This window comes from Scaptodrosophila lebanonensis, unplaced genomic scaffold (assembly GCF_003285725.1).
Source record: "Scaptodrosophila lebanonensis strain 11010-0011.00,11010-0021.00 unplaced genomic scaffold, SlebRS2 tig00000089-arrow-pilon, whole genome shotgun sequence".
Classification (NCBI taxonomy): domain Eukaryota; kingdom Metazoa; phylum Arthropoda; class Insecta; order Diptera; family Drosophilidae; genus Scaptodrosophila; species Scaptodrosophila lebanonensis.
The window spans coordinates 4647118-4674885 of NW_022060565.1; the positions used below are offsets into that span (position 1 = coordinate 4647118).

General features: G+C 37.1%; 1 protein-coding gene across 2 annotated transcripts; it reads right to left on the minus strand.

The window, feature by feature from the left end:
• Positions 1-236: 236 nt before the first annotated feature.
• LOC115626723 lies at positions 237-19554 on the minus strand. Of its 2 annotated transcripts, none has more exons than XM_030522168.1 (3): positions 18127-19554; positions 3060-3444; positions 237-1234 (listed from the first exon to the last, which is right to left on the minus strand). In XM_030522168.1, exons 2-3 carry the CDS (start codon positions 3441-3443, stop codon positions 1040-1042), a joined length of 579 nt encoding a protein of 192 aa, XP_030378028.1. In that variant the 5' UTR covers position 3444; positions 18127-19554; the 3' UTR covers positions 237-1039. The 2 variants fall into 2 exon arrangements, with proteins under 2 accessions (XP_030378028.1, XP_030378027.1); XM_030522167.1 differs by lacking the exon at positions 18127-19554 and adding an exon at positions 5303-5387.
• Positions 19555-27768: the final 8214 nt, after the last annotated feature.

Genomic DNA, 27768 nt, shown 5'->3' on the forward strand with positions numbered 1-27768 from the left:
CCGGGTACAGGGTACAGGGCTCAGAAATCCCTGCCATTATTGGAATAGGTTTCACAGTTTTTGAAAAAATGGGATACTATGCTACTTGTATACTTCATTACAGATCTAGTTAATTTTGCTAAAACGGCACGTGGCGGCAACTTAGATTGTCGTCTTGCTAAAAAAAAGTTGGCTAATTGAAAAGAAACACAAACCAGTGCCATACCTTCGTTGTGAAATAGATAAGTACGAGTACATTCGCCGATAATATTAAATAGGAATTCTTTATTTTGGAAAGCGAACTGAACGTTTGACATTTCATTGAATTGGTATTGTTTATGAAGACAACTCTTTTTTTTGCTGTAGTTGTTTTTTGATTTAGTTGTATACAAATATAAATACAATTCTATATACATTTAGAATGCGTTCCGTCGTCGTCGTCTGTCGTTTTATAAACTAGTATGCACGCAAATACGAGTATATAACTAATTATACCTTTGTATATGTATCATATTGTAGGTAACACTGATCTGATTCGCACCGTCCTGGGCCGCACACACACACACACACATGATTCCTTCTTTCTTTCTTTTTTTGCGTTTAAGTAAATCAATTCAGCTTTGTTTTTGCTTCGGTTTTAATGTACTTTGGACTAGATGCGGTTCAGGAATAGGTATACGTATATATTATTTACAAAGCTTGTGCGTGTGGGCCACAATATTACAAAAAATATAGTAAATGTCTAAAAAATACCGAACGAAACGAAAAAGGCAACTCAAAGGAAAAACAATAAAAAAAACTTTACAATTACAATACTAGGCGCTTAAATTTAAGTAAATACAAGGCTATAGCCTGCGCTATCTACAATTCGCTGCTGGCCATGCTGGGTAGTATGTGGCTAGGAACTGGGCCTAGAAGTTGCCAGCCGCAGCAGCCGATCGATCGAGCTCTTCATTTCGATCGCCAACGTGGGTCAAGTCCATTCCAAATGAAAATCTCTTTTATTCTCTCTCCTCGAACCAAAAGCGTCCCCATCTCGTCCTAGCTATCTCGGATCTGCCTAGATGTGCAGTGTGGTGTGGGCAGCCGAGACTCCAGCACCCTTGGCCGATGTCTCCGGTCGCAGATCCTTGCCCTGCTCCATGTCCACGACAATGCAGTCGTAGGGAGGCGGCGGCAGCTCGAACTTCACGACGCTATCGTAGCTGGGAGGCATCGAGTCCACAATGCGCAGCACATCGTTCTGTGAGTTGATCTGCAACGAGGGCGGGAGTTATATTGATATAACAATTACTTAAAGCTCATTCTCAAAATTGAAGATCATAACTATACTCAAGAAAAGTTGAACATGATTTCAGCCGATTTTGTACTTAATCTCAATCCTAAATGCAAAATAGAAACGAAATTGATTAGAGTTCCCAAATGGGTATGCATTTGTTTATTGAAAAGAGAAATTGAAAGAAAAATATCAGTATTTTTAATAACAAAACTAAAAACGGTTATCCAATAAATAAACAAATATGCATATATAAACCAAAAATAATTAAAAACAATCAAAAATTACGGGAGAATCTGGATACTAAGTTTGGTTACTCTTGCTCTCGTACTTGCTGAGATCCTTGCGTTCATACAGACGGACGGACAGTCAGTCATGGCTATATCGACTCGACTTGTCATCCTGATCAATAATATATGTATATACTTTGTGGGGTCTGTCACGCCTCCTTTTGTGTGTTACATACACTCGCACAAAACTAATATACCCTTTTACCCCCTGGGTACAGGGTATAAAAAGAGACGACAATTGATTGGAGTTCCCAAGTGGTTATGCATTTCTTCATTTTTTAAAATTGAAAGAAAAGTAAAACTAGCTTTGAAAACGGTTCTCCAATGAATAAACAAATATGAATATATAATAATATAATAAATAAATAAATAAAATTAACAAGAGAGAACGCTACAGTCGAGGAAGCCCGACAGTGGAATACCCTGTACCCAGGTAAACTTCCGTCACTGAGTTATATGCGCCCAAAGCAGCAGCAAAAAGAGGAAGAAGAAGAGCGAACTTGTTGCTGCATACTGGCGAGAATTTATTTCGCTAATAACTTTTCTTAGAATTGACCGAATTAAATAAACAAAACAAAAACAACAGTAGATAATTATATATATATATATGATGTGTGCAAAGGTTGGTTTAGGTAGCATTTGAAATGTGGACGCTATTGATGAAATTCTGTAGCGGGGGAAGGGGGGAAAATTCAAAAAAATAAAATAAACTCGTCCTTTCTCGGACCTAGGAGAATCTGGATGCCAACTTTGGTTATTCTAGCTTTTATAGTTTCTGAGATCCTTGCGTTCATCCAGACGGACGGACAGACGCACGGACGGACAGACGGACGGACGGACATGTCAAGATCGATTTCTCTCGTCATGCTGATTCAGAATATATATACTTTATGGGGTCGGAGATGCTTCCTTCTGCATGTTACATACTTTGCACAAACCTAATATACCCTTTTTACCCTACGGGTACAGGGTATAAAAACAATCAATATAAGAGTAGTGCGAGTTCGACTTATGTATACCCTGTATCTTCCACCAATCGTTGCTATGCCAGATATGCGAGTATGATAATCTATTATACTTCAGATTGTGGTGGTGCATTGAAAAAATCTCACAAATACCAATCGTTTGTATTACAGCCATGCTCATTCCAACAACTATTTTATTAAAAAATCGTGTTTTGCCTATAAAAATTAATAAATAAAATAATAAATTTTGCATATATTATTAATTATATACATAATACTATATTATTATATATCATGGGGTCTGGCATGCCTCCATCTGCCTGCTACATAAGAGTATGTATGTAATATGTATATTTGTCGCTTACACTCGGCCTACTTAGTATTATCGCAAACTTTTATTAAACAAAAGACTTTTCCAACTATAGACTCTGTTCGTACTTCCTTTTACAATGAAATTACTTTTGTTTCGTTTGAGTGTAGTTGCCTAAAGAAAACCCGGAACCCTGACCAAGGTTTCGACATGAATAAATAATTAATTTCTACACTCACATGTGGCAAGCTACCGCCGGTGACACGATTTCCGGCCTCGTCGATCGGTCCCGCCCAGATGCACACGCCCATGCGATGCGTCACATAGCCACAGATAATGACGCTAATCACCAGCATCCCAATGCCGAGGGCAAAGACCAGCCAACGCGACTGCGGACTATTTGGTATATCGTGCAGATTCTTCTCCAGCTGCAGGGCGCACAGTATGAGGATTGGTATCGCCACCATGGCCACCAACAGATCGATAATGGGACGCTGGTTGCTGGCAGTCCGTTGCGGGCCAATGCCGCGCAGTGCATTGTGCGACGAACCGAAGTTCTGGCTGCTGCTGTTTGGGGTCAGCGTCGAGCGGGCCACGACTGTATTGTGATTCTGGAGCACCATTCTATAACGAAGAAAGATGGAATTCCTATTATTGTTTATTAGCTTTATTAGCTTATATCTGTAACGGGGATTCCTCTGCCCGTTTAGGTTAAATTTTCTCACCACTGAAAATGGTCTCGAAATCTGTCTTCCGTTTCCTCAAGCTCTCTAGCTGGAGTTTAACTAACCAGACAGTCTAACTATTCTTTCCCAACCGGGTGGGATATACTCTATAAAGATTCGGTCCATGTTAGTAGTAGATTAAGAAAATGATGTTTATCTGATCATCACATTTTAGTAATTCTTTCAATAAAAGTTGATTGCGAAGATTTTGGATGCTTTCTGAACAGAAGCATGTACTATATTGAAGGAATTCAATTTAAAAAAGCCTTAATGTAGAACATATTTTTGAAATATTAAATCTTACTGATAATTTCTTAAAGTGTAATATCACATTTTAGCAATTCTTTGAAGGAATTCAATTTAAAAAAGCCTTAATGTAGAACATATTTTTGAAATATTAAATCCTACTGCTAATTTCTTAAAGTGTAATATCACATTTTAGTAATTCTTTCAATAAAAGTTGATTGCGAAGATTTTGGATGCTTTCTGAACAGAGGCATGTATTGAAGGAATTCAATTTAAAAAAGCCTTAATGTAGAACATATTTTTGAAATATTAAATCTTACTGATAATTTCTTAAAGTGTAATATCACATTTTAGCAATTCTTTGAAGGAATTCAATTTAAAAAAGCCTTAATGTAGAACATATTTTTGAAATATTAAATCCTACTGCTAATTTCTTAAAGTGTAATATCACATTTTAGCAATTCTTTGAAGGAATTCAATTTAAAAAAGCCTTAATGTAGAACATATTTTTGAAATATTAAATCCTACTGCTAATTTCTTAAAGTGTAATATCACATTTTAGTAATTCTTTCAATAAAAGTTGATTGCGAAGATTTTGGATGCTTTCTGAACAGAGGCATGTATTGAAGGAATTCAATTTAAAAAAGCCTTAATGTAGAACATATTTTTGAAATATTAAATCCTACTGATAATTTCTTAAAGTGTAATATCACATTTTAGCAATTCTTTGAAGGAATTCAATTTAAAAAAGCCTTAATGTAGAACATATTTTTGAAATATTAAATCCTACTGCTAATTTCTTAAAGTGTAATATTTTCTTTTTGGAAAATATGTATGCATATATGAATCTATATATGTATGTATGCAAATATGTATGTATTCTGCAAGTAGTGTGGCACTTGCACACAGCTGCCCATTTAAGAATGTGCGTCATGGAGTAACCAAATATTTGCATTTGCATTCAAATACAACGAATTCGATGCTTTGCATATTTGATTAAACTTCAATTAACATTCGTTAGCATTCCATTACAAAACAAAAAATAATAAATAAAAGTAAAATGCGATAAAATTGTTTGTTCGCATCAACTGTGGCTTGGCACGATGCGATACCGTAAGGCCCCAGCAACTGCCAAACATTGCCAATACAATATAAGTATTATATAGGCAGACGAGGGCCGATTGTAAAGTTGACTACCATTGTCGAACTGTATTTCAGGATTTGGAAACAGATTGTAGTGCCTAGCAACTATTCGGGGTATAACTAATATTTCTACCTACTCTTCCTAGTGGGTAGTCAATGGAGAAAATGCTACTTATGTTTCTCAAGACAGCCGACAGTATATTCTGATCTGATAGAGTAGAGTGTGGAGTAGATTGGAGTTGATTGAAGTCAAGTAGAGTACTGTTGAGTTGTGTAGAATGGAGCGAGTTGGAGTAGAACTGCTCTACATTAGTCACAAACCTTTCATTCAGCCCTCGCATACAAGTATGTATAGCTTTGACATTTACCTGGTTTCGAAGGTGCTGCTAAGCAGCAGATCGTAGACTAAACGCATGTTGTTTGTTGTCTTATCGTTTCACTTTTCACTTTTTGTTTCTTATAACCTTTGTTTTTTTAAATAAGTTTATTGATATTAATTGCTTTTTCTATTGTTGTTGTGGTTATTATTATTATGTGTTTTGTCTATTGTTGAGCGTTTTACGTGCTATTTGGCTTTGATATAAAAAACCCAAATTATGGCAAAAATGTAATAAACACGATGTGTGCGAGCACAAAAATAAGGGTTTAAGAAATAAAAAGCCATGTGCCATAAAATGTTGATTGCAATTTAAATTGAATTGACGCTGAGAAATGTACTTTTGAAGCATTCATGATTTTGGCAAATGCGCTCTCAGCACAGATCAGGGACACATCAGGACCGGCTGTAACAATTAAGTTAATAATTCGAGGCACAATGCCAGAAAAGGCTTTGAAAGGTTTTGTTAAATTGCATTCCCTGTATTCTTTTTTGTATTTAGTTCAAATATTGTGTTTCGTTTTGTGGCATTTTCCTTGGAGTCCTCCATATTCCTCCATTTTCTCGGAATTTTTTGGTTCTGTTCTGTTTTCCCCCCTCTCCTATATTTTGCTGTTGCTGGCTTTAATGAGCTGCATATAAACATTTACGAGGCAATTAGATAACAGCAAACTGAATGTTTATCTGCCACTTTGTACGATCTAATTGTCGACCATTGGGGCGTATACTTGATGCACAATACGAACTGCATTAATGTGACACCAAGCCTGAAAATGTTAATTAAACACACAGAGGCATTATACTCACTAATTAGAGAGGCAGCTAACCAATTAATTACTGACTATATGTTGAAGCCGTGCGGTCAGTGGATATAAAAATAGCGTTAAAAACAACAAAAACAAACAACCATAGCTCGGCAGCACATCAGCTCATCAGCCTATCGGCACGCAACGATCATCTGATGCAGCAGCCGGTCAAACACATTTACATTTTCTATATACCCTAACAAAGGCCCACCATAGACGCCCGAGAGCATGAGGAGCAGATTAATTGATGTCCATCTGTCCATTCATCAATTTCAAAGCTTTCGATGGAAGACTTGTTCTTGGTTTAGGCTGGAATATATCAGAATATAACGGATCACTTCACCATATGGCTGCCATAGGCATAACTGATTCGAAAACTAATCGATCGCACATATTCTATGACATAATTTTCTTAGAAAATATTACAATTGCCTTTTCTTATATACTTTGTCAACTTTTTGCAGTGCTGTTGTTATACGAGTAGTACGAGATTCGTTCATACCTGCCAGCGACTTACTGCCGACTATGAACGAATGGTTTGTTCATTAACATACTCATGATTATGGCAATGAAATGACGATAATGATTGTCGAGATAAAACTATTTAATAATCCAAGCAACTGTTAGGCTGACAAAGAAGAGAACACGATCCTTCAATAGCTCTGCATATGAGTAATCCTCGCTAGAGCTAGCCATCGTATATCGCTTGAGCCTCAACCTAACTATCTTACCTAAGCATTGAGCTTACAATTTCCGTAGAGTCCATAGGTTTCTAAGATAGTTTCTAGCACGTATATGTATAGTCGCCATCTATCAGCATTAATCGTTCAGGGAAGCTTTTAATTGAATCTCCCCCAGTTGTTTGAGATTTGCAAGGGTATGTTAGCATCGACGTGCCGCAGATAACGTTTGCTTGCGGCATTTGCTAGCGAGAGTCACGAGAATCACGAGATAGTCGCATGCGCTTGATAAGCTTAGATGGAGGTCGATGCAGCTTGATGCTGGTCGGATGTGCACGTGTTGCTCTTTTTTCTTTCCCTACATCGAGCGGCAAGTCGCATTTTTGGAGCCTCCTTCGCTTTATTATTAATAAGAATTGAGAATAGACAATAGTAACAACAACAACAACAATACCAGCAATAACAACAGCGATGGCACACCTGCCAATTAACACTTGACAGACGACAGCATTTGATTTCGCACCAACGGCAATGCCAACAACAAGCACAATCACAATAAGAATATAAATGAGAAGAGACAATAAAATAAAGCCGATGAAGAAGAAGCTACAGACTATGAAACGAATTTCTCGAGTTCGAACCGCTGAAAAGCGAACCTCACCGGGCAAAAGTCAAGCCGTAACTGGTCAGGCGTAGCCGAAGAAGTTGCCGACACCGAAGAGGATGGTGCAGTGGGAGCGGTTGGGGGAGGGAGCACCGACGGGAGTGCCGTGTATTTTTCGCAGCATTTGCACTTTGGTTGAACACCGACTTCGGAAAGCGCAGCTCCAACAATGGGGCGTATGCGCAACCTGAGCAGCGCTTTGTAACTCTAATCGGGTGAGAATGGGCGAAAGCACACGACTCCCATAGCATTCTGTATACTATAACTATGTATCTCTAAATATCACGCGCAAATAAATAAACAGCCCTTGTGCTGGGCAGAAACACGAAATTCCATTAATATCAACACGTCGAAGCGTCTGAGATAGACGTAAATATTTATTGAGATCGCATGGAATTTCAATGTAAATCTAACACTTCAAAAATAGAGAAAGGCAAACTGCAATCGCTTTAGAATGGAATAGATGCAGCTTTTCGAATCACTGGTGTGTTAATTAATGAAGGAGCGCTTTTCCCTCCCTTGCAGTAGATTCCCCCTAAGATATAATAGAGTCTGAGCTGCATTTGCCGTAGAAATCTGCAAAATCCCTATAGGAGGCATTTCAAGTTATTATTTGTTCTTTTAAAACCATACCTAGTGGGAGATTTGCATTTCATTAAAAATATGTCAGTTGCAACTTTCGAAAATTCTATAACATTTGATAAGTTTAGTAGAGACTTAAATCAGGCTTCGAGTACTAAGTGGCATTTAAAAATACTTATATCTATCTAATATTATAAAGAAGAAAGATTTGATTGTTTGTTTGTTTGTATGTTTGTTTGTTGGTTTGTTTGGATTTAAAAACGCTCCGAATCTACTGGACCGATTTAATGGATTCTTTCACTGTTGGAAAGCTACACTATCGACGATTAACATGGGCTTTATTATATTTGCAAAAATAATGGAATCCGTACTATAACGCCAAAAATGTTCAAAAAACGGATATAAAGAAAATATTTGCATGTGTCATGTGAGTGAGGGCGGGTGGTTCATTAAATTGCCAAAGGTGTAAACAAATTACCTTGCTCCTGAATAGCATGCTGTTATATACTTATATAAATATGTGTACTGATGTTCTCTGCTTTAATCCGATAGCTCTTCATGTGGCATTGCCAGAAAAACCCTAATAAGTCAGGCCACAAGAAACACGCCAAAAGAAAGTTAATGCAATTGGTTTTGTGTTCAAAATTTTGGCTCCTTTGCAGTTCGAATTTTCCAAAACAGCCCTTTAATGCTCACCTACTCTGTTAAAGGAAGCTCGTGTGCTTCCTAACCCTTAACCTTTCGGAATCAGAATAAACTGCTTTATGTATATATGCTAGATACAGTTTTGAATAAGAGTGTGTTGTAAATTAATTAATTACATTTGATTTGTTTACTATACGACATGATAAATATTTCTTTGTGGACAGGCAACAATCGAAGCTGCGTTATTTTGTGAATCAAAAGACGTTACATTTTGCCCTAAAATTATATTTATATCTAGTATACTTGTCTGTTTTCATTGCGATCATCTTTTGCATCCTTTTATTCTTCTTCATTCCACAACTTGTTATAATCACAATAAATAAATTTGGACTCCACAGAAATAAACTACTACATAGCTATTTTGCGGAAGTCTCGAGTCGATATCGGAACTGGACACAGGGTCGAATGGCATTATTTTCATATTGTTCTATAGCTGCTGCTCATGTGGGAAGTGAAATTCGCTTTCTACTTCAATTCAACAAGAGGAAAAGAAACAGAAACAGAAACAAAGGAAAGAAAACAGAGAGAGGCACGTGCCCTGAAAATGTTCGAGGCAATCTGTTTTACATGCCACCTGTATACATAAGTACTTAAGTATGTATATGTATTTATAGTACATACATATATTCGTATCTTTTAATTGTGTGCACAACTGGTGGCTGTCACCAACGAGCGCAATCAGCTTTTGTCCGTGTGCGTGCGACAAATTTTGTAACAATCAGCCAGCTGGTCCAACAGATTGTACCGTTCGCCCGCTAATTGCCGCGAAGGTCATTCGTACGCCATGTTGGAACGTGCAAGAAGATGCCGGCTAACAGCGGCGGACATTCTCTCTCTACTGCTCCTCCTCCGCCTCCTTCTCCTTTTCTCGCTTTCTCTCTCGCGCTCAGGGCTAGTCTTTATGTGGAAACACGTCTGAGCGCGTGATTTGTTTTCATTTCTCTCTTGTGTGTGTGCGTGTGTGTGGCTGATTAAATATCGAACAGCCGGCATCGCCATCGGCGCCATTAGCGACAATTATTAAAATGTGCAACAATATAATATTTGCAATTGAAAATGTAGTAGAATGGATAGAAACTATGTACTTGTACATACGTACTTTTATGTAAGTGCCAGTTGCGGTTTAATGACAATAACAGCAACAACACCGGCAGCTGTCGTCGTCATTGTTGTCGGCCTTGTGGTAGGAAACGTAAGCAGCCCAGCCCCACATCCACTGCACAGCCCTCAGTAAATTTCCCAACTCACGGCAATTTAATGAACCACCCGCCCTCACTCACATGACACATGCAAATATTTTCTTTATATCAGTTTACTGAACAAATACTACATCTGAACAATCACAACGATCGTCAACACATCATCACCATCACCATCATAATGCCTCGGCCTTTAATCAGCGGCTTCTTCCTCTTTGCCGCTTTGCCTCCTTGCCTCTTTGTTGTTGTGCTCTGATAAGGGAGGCAGCGAAATGCACGACACCTTTTTTAATAACCGGTCTCATGTAACGTCACTTCGAGGCAGTTGCATAAATTCTTAATTGCTTGAAGCGAGCTGTTTGGCTAATTTATGAACATTTTTAATGGCCATCCAAATGAGAGATGTTGCACACTTGACGTATGCGTAATATTTTTGGCCATCAAGGCAAGCGCTTCCCCACAAACTCGTGTGCATCTTAAATATTTATAAGTATATTTATGTAGAATGTATGATGCCCCTAACATGGAAGAATATTTTAGGGGAAGCAAGCGCTTCAAGCACTGTATAGTAATTAATTAATCGATTGTGATCCAAATCAATCCAATATATATATTTTTTCCATATTTACAATGATTGGAACCAACGGAATTCTTGGAAACGCTGTCGTTTATACTGCCAAGCTAATAGTTATAGCTCTTAATGCTAATTGAGTTTTAACTTGCAGCTTTAAGTTCGGCCAGTTACTCCAAATGGACCGTTATGCAAGGAGTTTACTGAGGCCTGTAATTTGGTTTTACGAGGCGCTGCTTATTAAGTAGGTCGTCGTAATCTCGTACGTATCGCCGCACAACTGTTACAATACGGGAGTATAAATTTAATAGCACTACTTGTACTTCATTGAAAGTATATTTAGACGTTTCTCAAGGCAGTTAAGGGCCTAACAGTAGACTCAAGATGAAAGATTGAGAAGAACAAGTAGAGCTCTTAAGGGCCCAGTTAATATTCGAGCTCAGGCTTAACACCTAAGCCAAGTCTGCAGTTCTCAATAATCAGAATAAGAATGAGCTTATTCTATTCTATTCTCTGTCAAAAATAATGCAACTGTTAGTATGGTTTAAATGAATTATTTAGTCGCCCAAACTGATGAATCCGCAACCCCATAGGAAAGAGAAATACTTGTATAGTAGATTTTGGAAGCTATAACAGATTTGCATCAAAGGGTCAACTGCTGATGAAATGTCACATGGTTTCTATATTCATAATGAAGACATGCCTATCTTTCTGAGAAGCTCGCAAACTTTAAACTGGCAACCAGTTTCTTTTATAGTCCACAAGTAAACGAACTTTATAACTTTTTCGCTTTTGTTCAAGAAAGAAGCGATTGTGAGAAGAACCGTATAATGATTGTTTTGTTTCTTTTTGCACTGAACTAGTTTTTGTTACTTTGATTCCGTCTGCCATGAGCGTTTTTCGTGATGGTTTCGTTCGTCAACTCGCAGTTATCAGTGAGGCATGACGCGTTGCTAGCTTGGAGTTTATCACAGATCCATTCAGGCATATGGCTAGTCGATATAGCCGGCTATCGTCAACGGTTTACATCCGATGTCAGCGCCTACGTGCCTCACGTCACTCTAGACGCGTTCATTCAGAAAAGATCGGCATCGACGTCAAGTCATTGACCAGCTAAGATGACGACGACGCACGTAAATATTTAAATCTTTTCGCACATGTGTGCATAAATAATAATAAAAATGCATAAAAACGAACGCGTCTATTGAACAAATGATGGAATCGTTGCGAAAATGCTTCATTATAGGGAACAGCTGATTATAGATCGATTCTGGAGGAAGTGCGCGAGAGAGGGACCGGGAAAGCTGTTCACCTTTGGGCAAGGTTTTAATTTGTCGTTGACTTTGAAGAAAGGTAAGAATTGTAGGAACGTCAGCGGAAAATCATTTCTGTCAACCGATGCCGGCGACAAACTGACCCAGAAACCCAATTGGTTTGCCCGAAACACATTGAAAATCTGATATTAAATATATATAAGTATATATCATATGTATTTATAACCAGAGATATGGCAACTGCATTTCACAAGCCCTCGTATTTCTGTTAAGCTCGACAGTTTTTGTTTTCGTCTTCGGAAATGGCTTTGGGGTACAAAAAAAATCAGCTATATATATAAAGGGAACGGTAAAATATGAAATTATTATACAAGTATCTACCATCTGCTGATTTAGCAGAACAAGTTTTTGTGGTGCTTTCTGCATTCACAGCAATTATTTTTTAAGGCCCGTGCCGGGTTTCAAGTTCAACGGCAATAAAAAAAGCGCAATATAAATAAATAAATAAAACAAAAGTCGACGCGATTTTTCTCGCCATTGTTGCCAAATTCTAGAACTAAACTGAGGAAGCAGTTCTAGTCTTACCAGATAACCAGCCGACTGTAAAGATATGGACGTGAATTACAACCACAAGACAAAGCCTCGACATCTAGAAAGAACGGAACATTTCTGGTCTATGCGGTAAAATTTTGCGAAAAAAAAACAATGGGAAGAAAACGAAAACAATGCGCATGAAATATTGCTTTCGTTTTTTTTGTTTTTTCTTTTGTTTTCACTAATTCCAAAACAAATTGAAATGTGTGATGAGTGTGCGTGTTCGAATCTCTATGTGTGTGTGTGTGTGCGCTTGTTTAACAAGAATTAGACAAAGTTAAGACAACGGCAATGGCAATAAAGAAGCTACAAAAATATTCGTATGCATATGTACAGACACTTCATAAGTATTTACAGAAAACCAGCTAGACAAAAAACTGCCAAAACAAAACAATAATAACAAAGTCGTAAAAATCGGTGCGGTCCGGTGAAAAACGATTACGGTTAATGGCCGCCACAGTTGTTCCCAGAAGATATACATACTTGTAGGTATTGTACTTGTACAATACACTCGTACATCTGCATATGACTGCGTAGATCCAATGAGTCATCCACCAATCAGTGACGGTCTAGAAGACTTTTACATATGTATGTATGTTTATATCTGTATTTTATGGCTCATCAAATGCATTTTGTCGCATGATTAGGACTTGGAAACGTTTTTGCAGTTAACTGAGAGCAGATAAGACGATGAAGCCGTGATAACAGTGTCGTGAAAAGAACTGGAGCTTTACAAAAAGCACGAGAAGAGTGGTTAAAATTTCGTCTGCCATCGCATAGAAAACTATGTGTATGTAAAATAACATAAAATTCAAGTTCGACACTCTTAAGCAATATTTATTTTTAAAAGTTACTTTTAATATTTCAATGCTACAGATGTTTCATGATATCTTTGGGCGTCCTTTTAAGTCCGTCTGTCATCATTTTTTATACATAACATCTAGGAACACCCAACTTCAAGTGTAAACTCGTCTCATCCATATGGAGGGCAAGTTTATTACACACCATATACCATTATTTAATAAAACTCCTCTCCCTCTCTTTTAGTATGTTAAGAAAATTTGGTACTTCCAAGTCCCTCATAGTATTCTTAAGTTTCTTCAAAATTCACTCACTATATCATTTACTATAAATAACGAAAGATCGGTTTCAAAATCACTCCTAATGCCTAAATGCCAATAAAGTTTATTTTAGTTAAAAGACTATAGCGGGGATTCGAAAATCGGGCTTCTGCTTGTTTGGATAGATACGTATTTGTTTTAAGTGTGCTTTAAAATCTAAAAGTGTTTTTCAAAAATATATATATGGAGAGCAAGTTTATTACAAAAATTAAGTAAATTTGGTACTTCCAAGTCCCTCATAGTATTCTTAAAATTCATCAAAGTAGACTCACTATATCATTTACTATAAATAACGAAAGATCGGTTTCAAAATCACTCCTGATACCTAAATGCCAATAAAGTTTATTTTAGTTAAAGGACTGTAGCGGGGATTCGAAAATCGGGGTTCTGCTCGCTTGAATAGATATATGTATTAAGTGTGCTTTAAAATCTAAAAGTGTTTTTTTAAAATATATATTTTCGCAATTAATATAAAATATTTCTTAATTAAGTACATATTGATTAGAAGAATGGAAAGAGATTAGAAGGCATTAAGATCGGAAATGTTTCACAAGGATTGATAAACGACTCTTGGGGCACAATATTAGCCAATAATATATTTCAATTCCGAATCTAAGTCATGATAAATGAATTCAAAACGAAATCAAATTCTCTCTGGAATATACTACACACTCAACTTTGTTTTACCAGACATATAGCTTAAGTCTGTGGAAAATATCGCAAAATTGCCATTTCAGTATTACGACTGCCTGAAGAGAGAGAGAGAAAAAAATAAAAATAAAAAAAAAGGAAAAAACTGTACACTTATAGTCGAGTGCGAAGCGTAAGGCCCCCCCTGGCAGTTAATCAGCGTTTTCGATCTTTAAAACAAACACTCTTAATTACGTAAAAACGCAACGACAACAAATCATAATCATAAAAACTATAGCCTAGGGGCAAAACAAGACGAAAAGAAAAAAACAGAATAAGAAGAAGAAACGGCAGGGAAATGGAAGAAAAAACACCCACCAGCACAAAATGTGGCCCACTTTTTGGTTAAATACGACGAGCGAGCGAGCGACGAAAGATCGTGGAACCCCAAGTGAAGTGGAGGGGTGTGCGGCGCGGGGCCTACAAATGGGCATGTTGTAGATACACATAAGTACATATGTATACATACATACATACTTATATATAGTATTTTCTGTTTCAGCATGTGCTCATTTCGTCATGTAAGAGAATCAACTGAAAACATGATAAATATTAATGAATTAATTGATAAAACGCCAGTTAATAGTGCTATGAATGCGTTGAGGCTGCTACTTGATTGAATGCATGATTGACGAGCTATGATTGACTGCACACGATCGGAAGCTGGAATGCGAAGAGCCAGAAGTCAGCTTATCCCATACAACTGAAGAAGAGCTCACTTCTTCTTTACTTCCATCAAGCAATCATAAAAACAATAACAAATGCAACCTAAATATTTATTTATGCATTTAAATGTTTATAAGCAATTTAATTGAATAATAAGACTACGTAAACAATTGATTGAAAACTGTTTTAATGGCATTATGGTTAATCGGACTTATTAAACTATCTGTACTATATGTCTTGGAATATTAATTGTTAATGTTATTCAATAGGAGATTCTAAAATTCTGTCTATTGATTGATTAGTTATCAACAACTAATTACCGATTATTTCGGAGCATACAGATACACACTACATGCTTCAGCTTTATCGGCGCTAGTCATCAGTAATAAGTAACGAGTTCTTTGTAACCCATGATCAGTAACCAATGAGAAAATGGAATGAATCATAAGAGGCGTTTTCAGGAACAGTTGCTGTGAAGATTGCTTGAAACTCCTATCAGAGTCAATCCTACATTTATTTGGCTACGAACTCATCAATATGATAATTCATTTTAATGGGTTAGTTTATACTTTGGTTGTATGTGTGATCAATAGTTGCTCGTTGATCTGAAATCAAAAATCAATAACGAGCAATCTGTTGACTTTTAAAATGAATTTCTTGCACAATTGCTATTCGATAAGTATTTTCACGAGCAAGTGAAAAGGCAGGCGATCAGTGATTAGCAACGATTGATCGATTGTCGATAACAAATGGTGGAAGAACAGAAGAGTTTATTGCAACTTGCATTTGCTGCGTATGATTCATGTGATTCGAAATTTTCGCCCAGCTTTCAGACAACAGTGGCAGACTGTATTTAGGTGTTTTTGTAAATTCTTCAGTTCTGCTGGGTTCAGGTACAGGTTAGATAGTCAGTCACATGCTCGATTCCTGTTTTGGTCACGTAGAGGCCGGCAAGCAAGTTAAGCGCATTTGACAATAATTGGTTGCTGCTTCGCCAGCTTCGTCGACTTATTTCGTTCGTTTGCTGTTACTGTAGTGTGTGTGTGTGTTTGTGTGTTTTTTTATAAATACATTTTTGATTATTTGCGTTGTTGTTGTTGTTGTTGGTGCTGTACTGGACTACGCAAGAATATACTCGTACAATAACAAAATGCTATATATAGAAACCCGAGGCAATAGCAAAAAGGCAAAGAAAAACAATCAAAGACAAGACAAAAGTTGCCGCCTCTGTGAAGAATTCGAGATGTCGCTGTCGATTCCCATTTTAATTTTGATACCGATTCCGATTCCGAGTCGTAGTCTCAGTCTCAGTCTGTTTCTATAACAGTCTCGTTGCTGATTTCTTTCTTTTTGTTTGCTATCAATTATAAATTGAATTTGTTTTTATTTTTCAGTTCTTCACTTATACTTTTGATTGTCTTTGCTGCCTCATTTTAAATGTTGCTCGTTGCTTTTGTTATTGTGTGAGATTTGTGCGTATTTTGCACCTTTGCATTACAACAACAACAACAACAACAACAACAACAGAAACAGCAACGGGAACAACAGTTGCAACAAAAGTGCTGAGAACAATGCAAATTGTTGAGATAACGAAAAGTAATTTAAGGAAATTTGTGCGGAACCGAAACCGCAATTTAGAGGCTTTTTTGACAGCCAAACCAACCGTACATTAAACAGGTGGTCGAGGGGAGTGCCGGCGGGTGTTGGGGGAGTGGAGAAACTCGCGTAAATAGTTGCTCAACAAACAGTTAATGGAAATGACTTAATGAATGAACGAAAGCACGAATGATCTCAAAACATATACTTGTATGGTACCATAAATTAACCAGAACGATGACGACTTGTTTTGGATTCCAATTCCAATTTCAATTTTAAATTTCCTTTGGTTTTTATTTTTATTTTAAAATTTATATTTAACATGATAATTTGACAATAACTAGACGTACACAATCAACAACCACAAGAACAATTAGCAAGTATTTGAAAACAATGCATGCATATATTTGGAAACTCCCGACAGTCCCCAGAATACGAGTATACACACATACTATATATTTTTATTTCAAAAAAATGTATTTTGGTTTTTGGACAAATGGGACGCGTGCCAGCATCTACCAACATATGCCATTAAAAGCGATTGTCAGGCAAGTATTGAAAAGATCTCTGTATTATAAGTATATTATGAATAATATATTGTTAAAGCGATGATTGAATGGCTCATACTTTTGGGTTTTGTTTTCAATCTGTTTGAAATTAAAAAACAAAATTATGAAAGCTTTTTGTCTGACTTGAAACGAAAGCAAAAAGTAATGACGAGTCGGGGTCACCAAATGTTAGGTCAGCCAGTGGGCGTACTGGTTTAAAAATAGAAATAGTCTTGGCAGCCATCTCTTTCTTATGATTAAGGCATTGAAAATTGTTTACAAGAAAGATGAAAATGTAAACGTAGAAGTGAGTCGTAAGATATACATACATAATTACATATTTATTAAATAAGAACAACCAAGCCCCCCAGCTAGCAACAATAAGAAAATGCCATGACAAATAAATGAGTAAACTTCTAAAGAAACGAAACGTTTAAATTGAGGAACTTTCAAACTGGACCCGTATTCTTTTTCGATTTTTTTTTTTACGTATAATGTCGACTGAGATTTCTAACGAAACGTTACGACTGAACCAGTTACTAAGATTTTCTTAATGTTATTTTCTATTCTGCAAAACTCTTATCATTCATGGATTGCTGCAAACAGTCTGGCCTGAAGTAATGGGCACATAGGCAAATAATTTGCACACACATTTCACCAATTTCACATACAAGTATGTATGTATCAAATATATATTTATCATATACATTTAGGTCTATATAGTATGTATGTACTGCCTATAGGAAGATAATGATGAAGCCTTAAATAATCTTAACACCTCCACTCTTATCTGTGATAAAAGCCAAATAATGAACATTCTTGAAATGTCTGAGAATAATAAATTTGTATGGTTTCCTATATTTGACCTCATTAGGCGACTTTGTAATATCTTTTGTAGCTTATATGTATATGCATCTGTCTGTGATTATACATGCATGTATTATTAACTGCGCTGACTATTCTCCATTGATTAGTCTTATCCCAAACTAAGTATCCAAACTAACTTTAATTAGGTTATTTGAAATACGCATTGCAATTGTTGCAGTTTGCAGGTTTGTTGCAACAGAACGCATTATTTATTTATAGATTGGAAATGGGAATCATGTTTAATGATACTCACTTGAAAAAGTTGTTGGCCACAAGTTGATTCTCCCTTGCCTCCTCTCTCTTGCTCTCGCTGGCCGTCTCTTGCTCTCGTTTTCGTTCTATTACACACTATATGTGCACATAAATATGTATGTATGTATGCTTATACATATACCATATATATACTTATATACAGTATATATATTTATGCGGCATTTGTTTTTTCTGCGGGCCCCTTCTTGTTTTCACATTTGAGAAATGCAAAAAGAAACAAAAAAAAAAAAAAATGAAGAAAAATCGAAACACTTTAAAATGTTCAAACGCAAAATTTTAATACGCGCGTGCTTCTTTCTTCGAAATTCGTTTTGGGTTTTTTTTAGGCTAATTTGCCGGTTAAAATGTTGTATTTATTTTTGTTATGGTTATTAGTATTGTTGCTGCCCTGCTTTGTTGTTGTATTTGCTTGAGCTATCGCTGTCTCGGAGATCGTTGAGATCGCAAAAGTGCGTTGGCATAAGTCCTATGCCTATGCCTATGCTGGTGTTTTGTATTTGGTTTAATCAATTGTTTGGCTTTGTTTTTCTGATGTTGATGTTGTTGTTGTTATTATTGTTGCTGTTGCTGTTGTGTATTCTTCAGGTTGAATGCACTCTGCGAATGTCTTGAATATGTGCAGACACGATATATGTTCTACTCGTATTATACATACACACTATACATACATATGTATGTATGTATGTATGAGCAAAAAGCGAAGAGGTGGTGACGGTTGGCAGTCAGTCGAAGAAGATTTTGGCTTAGTTGTGCTGGCTGCGTGTGTACTCGTAATGCTCCTGGCCTACTAGATTCTTGGCCAACTCGTTGACGCCGCTCCTGTCCCACATCACACTAGAGCGCGATCTTGTTATTTCCAATTGGAATTGCCTCTGCTGCTGACGATGGCGGTGTCAATAAAAGCTAAAGCAACAATAACTGGAATTGAAACTGCAGGAACTGGAGGAGGGGTGGAGACTATGGCTTGACGACTTCGGTTTTCTTTCTAATGGGCTGTCAAGGCCGCAAAATACGTCTCGTTCAATTCTATTCGATTCGATTCGATTTATTGCTCGTCCTCAGCTGACACATATATGTACTAAACATACATATGCGTGTATATGTGTGTGTATTAGCATTCAGCTAGTAAACCGGTTCTGAAGGATCAACAACAGGCAGTTCGTTGTATTTGAACTTTGTACGCGACGTATACGTGATATTTTGATTTTGCAATTTGGCACGCCACAGTATCGGGCAGACCGAGTTATTCTCAATTGTTAGACACCTGCTGACCTAAGAATCAAAGGCGTGTTCAAACGGCACGTAGCTTCCTCGATGGGACTCAGAATCTGCGACTTGCCACTCTGCGATTGCGATTACAATTGTGACTGCGACCGTCCAATGCGCGATCACGAGAACTACAACGATCGTCTGGCTCGACGCGCACTCTTTTTTGTAGCTTCAACTTTCTGAACTTGAAGCAAACTGCGCCGGGCATCAACTGCTCGCTTGCTCTCTGGCTAGCGCCAATGTTGAGATAAACGATGGCGGCGCTGCCGCTGCTGTTGGCTCTGCCACTGTCGCTGCTGCTGCCCAAGAAGATGCTGCCAACGTCGTAATTGCCGTCGCGAAATCTCTTTCGCCTGCCCGTCTGCCTCCGAATATACATAGCTCCAGAGAGTGAGTGAGCGGGAGAGTGTGCGACAGTCTCGCAGCTGCAGTCGCAGTCGCTGCCGGCAGAGCCCTCGCTCTAGTGTCTAGAATGTTAGCACAATCGAGATGGGTGCGTGACGCGATCTGAAAAAGTAAAGGGCAGCCACTAAACACAAATGTATGTATGTATATGTAAGTGGTTAAAAGCACGTATTTTTGATATGTGGGATGTATGATTTGTTTTATTGCGTTTCCGGCGGAAGTTACTCTAATCTACCTTTATCCTACGTCACAAACATGTTATTCCAAATAAGTTTTCTTTGATTTATTTATTCATTAACTTTTTAGTTGTTACTGACTTATTTGATTTAATATAATTCCGGTTATTTTTGTTGAATTTTGTGAATGAACACACATTTTAAAGTTATACATACATATGCAATTGTTTGTTATTGTTTTAAAAATATGAAATATAAATATTAAGTGTTCATTTGAAATTACACTGTATATTAACTTAATATTCAATGTAAATATATATATATATATATATATATATATATATAATCATTCTTAAATAAATAGTTCTGATGGTGAGATCGATTACAAACTAATCTAAGAAAATCTTTGTTAAGAGCATCATAAAAATGACTAATTTTATTAATAGTGTTAATCAATTGATATTTATTTTAGTACCGAAAACCTGATGATATTCCCAAAAGCAAAATGAATAGAAGAAAATTGTAATAAACTGAGTAAGTCACGCTCACCATCTGCTACCATCTCTAGGCTGCGTCTACAACCAGATGGCTCGGTTCGATTGTATTATGCGTTGCTCTCTGGCCCATTTAGGTTTGAGACGCTCTCATGCTTGTCTGCTTCCGCTCCACAAACCTGTCCTGCGCTCACACTTGTTGTGAGCTCCAAAGGCTTTTGTCGGGCAGTTAGTTGGGTCAGGGATATCTCAGCATAGTCAATGCACTCACACACAGACACACTCACATTCACACTCACAGACAACAACAAATGATTGTTATCTCACTTAGTGCTTTATTAACTGATTACCTGATACTGCTCTGACACATACCCCGAGATCTGTCGAGACTCGACCCGCCCTCTCCACGGGAAGCACACATTTGCTTTATGATCGGCATAAGCACCACTCTACGCCGTTGGTTTATAGCATCCCTAAGTTTTCCGAGATAACGGAATTGCTTGTCAAGAGTGTTGTTGTTATTGCAGTTGTTGCTGGTGTTGTTGCTGACAGAGATAAGAGCTATGGCTGGTGCTAAGAGGCGTACAATCTGCCGTTTATCACACGAACTGAATTGTAAATTTGCAATGCTTGTTTATATTATTGAGTGCAACTTGTCAGCTGCTCGGGTTCCAGGTTCTTGAAAAACATATCAGGGAAAAAATTTCTATAAACTATTTATATCTCCCAGTTCTACATACTATATACATATATAGGAGCATTTACAAAACTAAATTGAAAAACAAATAATATTTAACATTCATATTAAAGTTTCTTCCATTTTGTGAGCATTATTTGGTTGCAATTCATTTTATCTAAGCTGCTTTTAATTACAAATTGTAAGCGTTTTTGAACACTCCGCTTTAAGGGGAGGCAGGTTCTAGAACAGCAGGGCCTCCACCCATGGGCCGTCAACTCTAAGCTGTTTATCGAGCCGCCGCTTATAGCTCGGTGGCAGCTATGGATGGCAATTAAATTCGAAGATTCCAGAAGAGCGCGTCATTTAGAAGCTGCTGAAAAATGAAATGGATTGTTCAAAAACTAGAACTAGAAACAATTTAAAAATCATTCAAAAAGGAAATAAAGTTGAAAAAAAGTCAGACATTTATAACTTATCTCTCGGATAATTGGTTAGATCCGAGCTTGGGCTCATCTCGAGGCACCAATTGACTTTCCCTGTGGAGTTTAGACATTGAAAATCATTTACAACTTTCATTCAAATTTGAAAAAAGTGTCACACATTTAAAACTTATCTCAGGGATCATTTCTTAGATCCGAGCTTGGGTTCATCTCGAGGCACCAATTGACTTTCCCTGTGGTGTTTATACTCGAATATTATACGAAGGTTCATGGGAAGTGGTCAACCATTGCAAACATTTAAAATTAAATACGATAATAAATTAAATTAAATGAACCGAAAGGCTTACATGGGCCTATAAAAACGATCGTTTTAAAAAGTGAGCCGAGCGGCTGTTATTAAAATATTCCTCTTCTAGTGCTAAGCTTTGCTCAAAAGTTGTTAATCAAATCAAATTTAAAAAAAAATGCATGCAAGCAAATCACTCATGCGCCCCATTGGCACACTGGGAAGGCAGGGCAGGAAAGGATTATGGCTAATTGACGCATGCCTAGGCAAATGCGGCAACATGGCTGAAAAGCAGATTACTGAAGGCCGTTCCTCCCGCGCTTGGCTCGCCAGCTGCCAGAGGAGGGGCTGAGAAAAAGCGTGTCCAAATTTGCGTAGAGAGCTGCAAAATGCCCTAATCTAGACATGTGCGGGGTATATAGCCGTTCTGACTAAGCCTCCAAAGTTGTGTCGCATACAAATGTTGTAGGCAGACGCGATAAGCACAATTTACAGCTAGGCGAGCGCGCCGCTCGCGTCCAAGTCAAGCAGTCAGTCAGTCCTAATGCCAGCGGTTCGTGTCAGCGATAAATGGGAGGATTAGCAGCGGACACCGTTAAACATACCTATACTACTATAGTTGTATGTGTATGTTTATATAGTGAGAAAAAAAAAAACTGAAGTGCAATGACTTGCGAACAAAGTCGACGCCGGTTTTGGGCTAATTTGCGAACGACACGCGATCGCCTTTTGCGGACCTTTATGGACAAAACGTGATCAATCACTGTTCCCCGCTCGCATTGTTCGCATTGTTCGCATCATGATCTTTATTCGGCGACTTGCCGGCTCGTCGACTCGTTGACGTGCTGACTTGGTCAACTGAATTTGAATTTGGACATTTTTGACGCTGCACATTTGCTTTGTTGTCGACGGTCACGTCTGACTCGCTCCCTGGGCTCCATGGGCGACTTTGTAGCTCCTCTAATCCCAATTCGACGCCCCACTCATATGGAACAAGCCAGAACATACACGTATAGCTCGGTGGCTGCGGATGCCATTAGAGACAGTTCACTGATAACTTGGCCAAATTCTACATGCCCGTACATTCCCATTGATAAGCTTGTCAGTGAGCTGTGAGTTGGGAGCTCTGGGACGGGAAGTGTGAAGAAGCATCAGTTGGCATCGCCAACAACATTTCGCTTATCACGCGTGTGTGTGTTTTGTGTTTGTGTTAGCCTTATCAGCGAACATAAAGAGACGAAATAATATTTTATTAAATGAAAGTAATAAAATAAAGTAAAACAAACGCGTCTCTGGTGTCGGGCTCTGTAATGACACAGCACCAGGCACGTAGTAGCTCCAACTTGGTCGGAACTCGCCGCCGGCCGGACGGTGTCGAAAAAAGTTGAGCCACAAATGGCAAATATAAACAACATTTTAATATCGATTTCAAGTTCTGAGAATCGCTTACCACTCACCTCAGTTGCATTGGCACGTGTAAACATTTTTAAAAGTAACTTCGAACTCGTGAATGCTATTTTCATTATTGTTTTTATTTTTAAAGAAGCTCGCATTTACACCGTTTCTTGCCAACTACAAGTTTTTCGCTGTAAGGAATTCTTTTGCAGATTTACTATTTTTTTCGAAGTTCGTTTTTATGGTAGCTATGTTAATACTCGTAATTATTGTAGATAATTGAGAGTTTGTATTCCACTCGTCTTATCAGCTCGAAAGGCAGTATCTTAGTAGGAAAGATACGAGTATCTTTTTAAATAAGACTGCTCGTAAATTAGTTTTAAATTTGAGATTATTATTTGCATATGTATTTCCTATAGCACCTTTATGTATAAAGTCAGTACTATTGGGTTTTTTTTTGGATAATTAGTCATCCGGCAGTCGTATACAGTATGCGTATAATCTATAAAGTGGTGGCCCAATATTTCTACGAGCTAATATCCAACGAGCATATTTTCTACCCTCATTCTTACAATTCTACTGATCTCGCCCAAGCCCAGCACTCATTTAATTCCATATTTTAACCGATCTTTTCTATAGCAGCTCTACATATTACAGGTTAGTCATCAGAGACACTCGTATGTAGGTCTTGTGATCTACTGACTAAGCCCTTCCTTGCAATTGATATTTTTTAAAAACGGTGTAAATGTATTATGTTTCTGTTATGTTTCTGTTTATGTTATATAGTACTTACTTGATCAGCGTGACACAACGAGTCGTTGTAAACATTCCAATGTTTCCCTTTAATACAAACAACTTCAGTATCAAATCTAAATGTGTACGAAATTCTCTACCAATAATGCAATTTGAACTATGGTGGAGGTTTATTGTGGCAGAAAAACTGTAGCAAGATGCCGAACTCTACCAAGGCGAGTAGGTAACTCTAGTGCCGCCAGAGCACTATGTCTCTTATATAGGACACTTAGGACACTCATTTTTATACAAGTAGAACCATTACTCGAAAAGAGCCGAACTATTTGTATGACAAAATCTCATTTACCTCATCAAGAAGAAGAAATAATATGGTTAGCATAAGATATAAATTATCTTGTTCCGAAAGACACTTTTTCATATTTGCTGTTCGTCTGTGGAACGAGTTACCGCATACCTTAAAAACAATCAGCAATGAAATGCATTTTAGAAATAGAATTCGAGCGCACTTTCAAGAAAATACCTAAAGGATTATAAAGTAAATGTCACAATTCTAACACTAATACATTTATACTCAGTAGGCAATACTTTTCTACTGATTATAACGATAATAATAAAAAAAACCAAAACACTTAAAATTTATGTATTCCTAAAAATCTAATAAGAGTAGGTTAAGTTGGCTAATCAAATCACTTAAATTGTTTATATCTAAGGAAATTTAATTTTTGTGACTAGTGCATTAATTTATTAGGCACTAGGAATTAATAATAAATAAATAAAATGAAATAAATATACTCTCCAGACCCAGGAAGAGAAGACTGAGAAAGTGCTATCCAAAGGATCTCCCCACGAGATCCCTTGTGTAAACTATATAGTATAGTATCTTAAATATATGTATATCCTATTAAATCAAAAATATTATAAATATATGTACATAGCTGCATACTATACTGTTGTATTCCCCATTAATTTTCAACTAGCTTAATCTGCCATATTGGTAGCAGAATACTGGGTTAATAAATTGTAAATATATGTTATAAAAATAGGTTAATTAGGCTAATCAAATCACTTGAATTTTTTATATCTAAGATAATTCAATTCAATTCAATTCACTCTGTGTTGCGCAGTATGACTTAAATACTTGATGAGAGAGCTTAGGCCTTATGGAGTAGCCCCTAAGCCATTTTTTACGACATCTCGTAGCAACATGTTGGATTTCCCGCAAAGAGCGCGAAAATGCCTTTTATTGATTTTCTGTTTTACTGAGCAGGTGGTTCAAAGCATAACATAAAGTAAAATGAATACTAGCTATTATTGTTAATATTATTGTTCATCAGGTAAATAAATACTCAGGTCAGATTTCAGTCAACAAGCTCGCCAAAGCAGCGATCGAAGTCAGCTTACTTCGGAGGTTGGCCAAATCATAGCATACTTTTGGGAGTCAAATTATAATCATTTCTGTAATATCTAAGAGAATTTGGATAATAGTAGCAATAATATTGTAATGATATGAATAAAGACAAGAAAGAAAGAAAAGCACAACCTTGTTTTCCAAATCTGCTAATATTTTATGCTTGAGCGCTATTTAGATTCGCCATGAAAGTCAGATTAAATCTGCTGAACAGTAGTCAGTAGTTGTAGGTCCGTATGATGCCCCAAAGCTGCAGGTCTGCTGAATTTGCGCTTCACGGCCCCATCTATTGATTTGTATTTGGACTCGTTTCCTTTTGTTTTTATCATTATGCATAGAACTTTTATTATTGTATAGGTTTTCATTTGTTTAGTTTAGTTTAGTTTTTGCTTTGCTTTGCTTAACAATTTTCAATTTGTATTACAATTGATTTCCATTTCATCTCTGTGTGTATTCAATTGGTTTTACATATGTACTTGTATATATTATTTAGCTAAGACGCTCTTCTGCACGGTGGGCAACACAGAAAACTAACAGAGGAGATAAAATAACAAGATCTGATTTCATTTATAATTCTTTTCATTTCATCATTTGTTTGTTTTGTTTTGTGTATTTAAGTTCAAGTACGACTAGCAAATGATAACAGTAAAAAGCAAATTCAACATATATAGTAAATACTCGTACGTACGTAGACACGCGATAACTCTCCTGCACTTAAATAGTATGCTCCGTTACGGACTCATAGTAGTTTAAGATTGAGTTTTAGTTTTAGTTTGTTTACGTTACTTTTTAGTTAAGTGTGTTCCCCGCGTTGGGGCAATTGATTTAAATTTGACTACCAACACACAGGCGCACATTTAAGTACATATACATATACATACACATAAGTTACTAGTTGTTTATGTTCTGTTTGATTTTGTTTTGGTTTTTGTTTATAAATAATTTGCATTTGCATTTTAATTAGACACCATTTACATTTACAAACATACAATACAATACAATACAATTACAGTTACAATTACACACAATACGCAATATTGGGGGCGAGGGGCTATTCATTAACACGTGGGGCACAATTATTTGATTTTCGTGTTTATTGTTGATTTGCTTTCTTACGTTTATATTGTTTATAAAATGGCCGCCTAAATGTAGGCAACACAATATTCTTGGCCGCAATGCGTGTTCGATACGCGCATGTGCGTGTGTATGTGTGTCTGAGAGAGCCAGGCCTGTGTGTGTGTGTGTGCGTGTAGCCCGTGCTACCTAAAGCAATCGTAATGTGTTTGTTTGGCTTCTAGTCGCTATTTTATGTATGTATGTATATATCTGCCTGTTTCCCCAATTAACTGCACTGTAATTATTATTATTATTATTGTTAATAATATTATTTAGTTAGGCTAATTCTAAAATTGCTAGCTTTGCACTGCTTTCCTTGCACTTTCTGCTCTCCACTGCCCTTCTTCGTTTTTGTCCTATGTTTCATGTATGTCGATATACTTAGATATTTTTGTGTATATACTTTATATATGTATATGCATATATTTGGTTTTAGTTTTAATTGCAGCTACGACATACATACATATACTCGTATATGTGTGATAAGATATATAAGTATGTATGCTTAAAGTTTCCTCACATGCTTATATCCATTTCATTTGTTTATTTGGGCCGGCAACGCCATGTCGCTCAGTTGACTTGCTAGTCCGATTGTGTATATAGTATAGTAGTAGTTATAGAGAATATCAAAATAATAGCGTAAGATTGAAAATTGCATCAAAACTAACTAAGTAGGTGGAATTGGGATTCCTTGCAAATTTAGTTCCTAACTCTCAGCAGCTCTGTAATAGAATCTCGTAAGTCTTGCAAATTCTTTAAGGATATATGTATGTTTGTATGTATGTATGTAGGTATACAAAATGGGCATTTCTAATGCCCATTCAAAATCGTGTTTGTTCAAATTAGCTCGCATTTGCATCCAATTAAGAACACCTTATAAAGTAAAGCTTAGATGGTAAACAAACTGGACTGTCAAGTCAACCGAGCGCCTAAATTCCTAAATAAAGTGCCTCCCAATAAACTCTACCATTACACACACATGCACTCACACGAAACACACACACACACATACGCATACACATAATAAGTAAATACGCCATTTTAATATTAGAGTTGATGTTTCATGTTTTTGACGATATGTGTGGGGGGTGGGCGCACGCTTCAAAGAAAATTGTGGCTGGCGATTAGCAGAGGGAGTGGGGGAGGTGGTTACAGTACCCTGTGTCTATGAGAAATACTGAAACGTTTGTATGTACTCGTA